Source organism: Cajanus cajan, chromosome 2 (assembly GCF_000230855.2).
Source record: "Cajanus cajan strain Asha chromosome 2, NIPB_CcT2T_4, whole genome shotgun sequence".
In the NCBI taxonomy this organism is placed as follows: Eukaryota; Viridiplantae; Streptophyta; class Magnoliopsida; order Fabales; family Fabaceae; genus Cajanus; species Cajanus cajan.
Window position 1 is genome coordinate 70,758,171 of NC_138518.1, and position 3,720 is coordinate 70,761,890.

A 3,720-nucleotide genomic window follows, 5' to 3' on the forward strand; every position below is an offset into this window, starting at 1 on the left:
TTACCTCATATACAAGTTAAAAAGTATTGGTGTGTTTTCTTTTCCTCTTCAAATAAACATGAATATTGTTCTAATTGTGATAGAATGAACAACAATTTTAACATAATTATTACTCTTAGATTTTTAATCTTAATTTCTCTTTTAAAAAAGAAGCAGATAGCCCATAGCCTAACCATGCTAATAACCTAGTTTGATAATTAAAGTCTATATCATAGACGAGTCTGAACTTGAAATTTAGAACCTAAATCCTATTATTTATCGAGGGTTGGGACTAACTTATTTTGTTGACTCTAGTTCATCAGGTACAAAGTAAGTTTTCAACCTTGTTAATGATGCACTTTGAGAGAATAAATTCCTTCTCATGAAGCTGAGTTCAATCAACAGATAAAACCTGTGATTAATGCCTAGCATGATTAATGATCAACACCAACCAAAGGTGAAGAATATTTAGGAATCTCAATAATCCTCTCCAAGCTAATGGTGAAGTACTCGTAAGAACTCAAGAATCTTCGAGTCGAGGTGATGATGTATCTTTTGTGTAGACGCGAATTCCATGAATTATAGTGTCTATTATTATAGGCGCTTTGTGAATAGTGAAGAAGATTCTCGCGATGAGGGCATATTGAGTTATGGGGTAACTTTTTCCTTTTAAAGATTTCTTTAAAACTTTAGCTAAAATAATAATATTTTTAAATTAAAATTATTTTATTATGTCTTATTGTTTTAATCTTAAATTTCTATAAACCCCCCTAGGCTTATGTCATTGAATACGCAGGAAAATGCTATAACCAATATGAACGAGTCACATCTTTAACTTATTGCAATACCTAACCTGTTACACGTGTTATCAACCAAGTCCAACCACTCCATGCAGAGCTTTTGGCTTGATCGATCCGGGCCAACACTATCATGAGTCACGAATATGTTGCTTGTTGTGAACTTGTTTGGATTGAAGGTTTTGTGTTTGCAAGAGAGAACATGTCAACATGCTTTTTTTTTTAAAAAGAAGCAAAATCTCCTTTGATTGTTCTTTGTACAACTCTTTCTTTGTTTTATCTCCATTAAACAAATAACTCCTATTTTCCAGAACTTATCTAAAATATATATGTTTAATAGCATGACTTCTTTTTAAGTCAAAGAAAATAGAATCAGACAGTTGTGCAAAGATTACCGGCTTGACAAGTGCAATAAAGAACGGACAAAGATGAATTAAAAGATAAGTATATGTAACAAAATAATTAAGGCTGCACTAACGCTAAATTCGATTCCAGAAATAATTCTAGGAAAAGTGAAAACGATCAATTATTCTTACGATAGAGTACTCCATAAACATGGCTGGGAAAATTCTCTCTAACTTTCTTGACAAAAATTAATTACTAATAAAGTTGATAAATAATTGACACAATTAATAATGTGGTTATAAAAAGAATTACTCAACAACGAAGAAAAAAAATCGAGAAATTGAATCGATACAATAAATTAAAGCGTATTACAGGCTGGCAAACATTAATTTATTTATGATATATTTCATGCATAACTGTTGACTGAAGTGGAGTCAACTTTGCATAACAATTTCCTAAGATACAATTATTACATTATTGAATCCTTTATCGACATTAATTTTCATCACATAAATAAACCATGGATATCATTGGAGATGGCATTCAGGGTTAGTTCTTGCAAACTAGAATCATTATCAAAGAGAAATCCATCATCCATGCAACTAATTGGCCTATATGAGTTACCCGAACTTGGAAGACTGTTACTTTGTTGCTCTTGCATCAACTGTTGCTTAGGAAGTTGTTCTGGTTGCTTATGATGCCAAGGAAGTGGCACAGAAACTTGGTGCACCTGGTTATTAGAACTTATGGATCCAAATGGTGGCATTGCTCTTGTTATTTTTGCGTGATGCTGAATCTGTTGTTTTCCACCTTGTTGGAAATTTAAGGTAATGGGACCCTTATGGATTGCCAAGGACATGGTTGTTATTGTGGTAGGGCACCCAGTGAATTGTTGTACTAATGCCCTAAAATTGGAGGTATTGGCTTTGAGAAGGGTAATGGGAGTTCTCTTGGAAGCTCTAGATCTCCTTCTGATTGGTTTGAATATTGCACCACCCTTTGGAGTTAAGTGGTGGCCACTACTTGCTGTTTTGTTGTGAGAATTGCTTGGGCTTAGTATGCCCTCTGATGATGACATGGTTGCATCCATGAATCCTAGATCCATAGCCATGCCATCCATGAGAGGTTGTTGATAAAACTGCATGCATTGATCAGCAGTAGCAGTCATGTTATCGATCATGAATTTGGGTGGTTGTAAATGGTGAGGGTGAGTGATGGTATATAATTATATACTCTTGAGACAGTCCTTGTTAATTTTTTTTTGAGAGAAAGAGTACAGAAGTTTGGTTTTATATATATAGTAAGCGTAGGGTAGGAGAGGGTTTACCTTGACCACATATGGTTTAGGTGAAATCAATTTTGTTCACACGAGCATATGGTCATGAATCAAGAAGATCACATCTTATTTCTCTTTCCATCTACACAAGAACTAATATTCTTACATTATTCAATAATATTTTATATAGAATTTGATTTTACATAAAATCTAAATTTTATCATATAACTATTGAATTATAATTATTATTACATTGATTATTTTTGTTAACTAGATCTTAAACAATATTAAAAAGATAATTAAATCAATGAAATTTTCATATATATATTTCAAAATTTTATATATTATGTTAATCTTGATATTATATATATATATATATATATATATATATATCAAGAATTAAGTAATAGTATATATATAGCAAGAACTTTTAATTTAGAGAGAAGGGAGAGGGAGATGTCTTTGTTCAAAGTAAAGATGTTCAATATTTTGACTATTCTTTGATCGGGATAGGGGAGAAACTTACTGGCAAAGGATAGGTTGCTTCCGGGAAGTTGCATGTATGCCTTATTTAATATATCACTGATATGCAAATCAGGGTTTGATTACATCAACATTTTGGACTCTTTATTACTCTCGTTTCGTTTGATGTTTAAGATTTTGATACGAAACTTATAACAAATATAAACTTGGTTTGGTAAAATAAATTATGTAATTTATTGATATATCTTCAAACTTTTGGAATTTCTGTTAATAATTAAAGAATGTGGTTATAATGATTAAGAGTATAATTAAAAAAATTAATGTTACGTTCATATTATAAAATGATAATCAAATTGTAACAGACAAAAATTGTTAATATGTCAAATAACATGAAACGGATCAGAGTGATTTGTTATATATGTTGGGATCTTGGGGGCAGTTTTTATGTTCTTGATATCAAGAAAATTAATTTGAAAATGATGAGATAAATGCGTTCTTACTTCTTATAATCACACACCAAGCCACCAAAACTTTCATTTAAGATGTTTTTCACTTTTTTTTACAAGCCACTAACTACAGTGTTAGATATGGAAATAGGAGACGGTATATGAATTAGTCATTAATATACATGCACAGCATTTGACTTTGGCTTTGTTTGAAACTCAGAGTAAGGGATCAGATGAAACTAAGAATTTATAATTACATAGTAATTGTGGTAACCAAAATCCAGGCTGCTACTCGATGATGATAATTAAATTAACGTTTACCACCAATTATTAGATACTTCAATCGACTCATGAATCATGCATTACAAAACACTATTGTTGTTCAGCCTTCGTA

General features: G+C 31.3%; 1 protein-coding gene across 1 annotated transcript; it reads right to left on the bottom strand.

Moving 5' to 3' along the window:
• Window positions 1-1,438: 1,438 nt before the first annotated feature.
• LOC109812794 (uncharacterized) lies at window positions 1,439-2,449 on the bottom strand. Its single transcript, XM_020376845.3, has one exon. It carries the CDS (start codon window positions 2,299-2,301, stop codon window positions 1,627-1,629), a length of 675 nt encoding a protein of 224 aa, XP_020232434.2. The 5' UTR covers window positions 2,302-2,449; the 3' UTR covers window positions 1,439-1,626.
• Window positions 2,450-3,720: the final 1,271 nt, after the last annotated feature.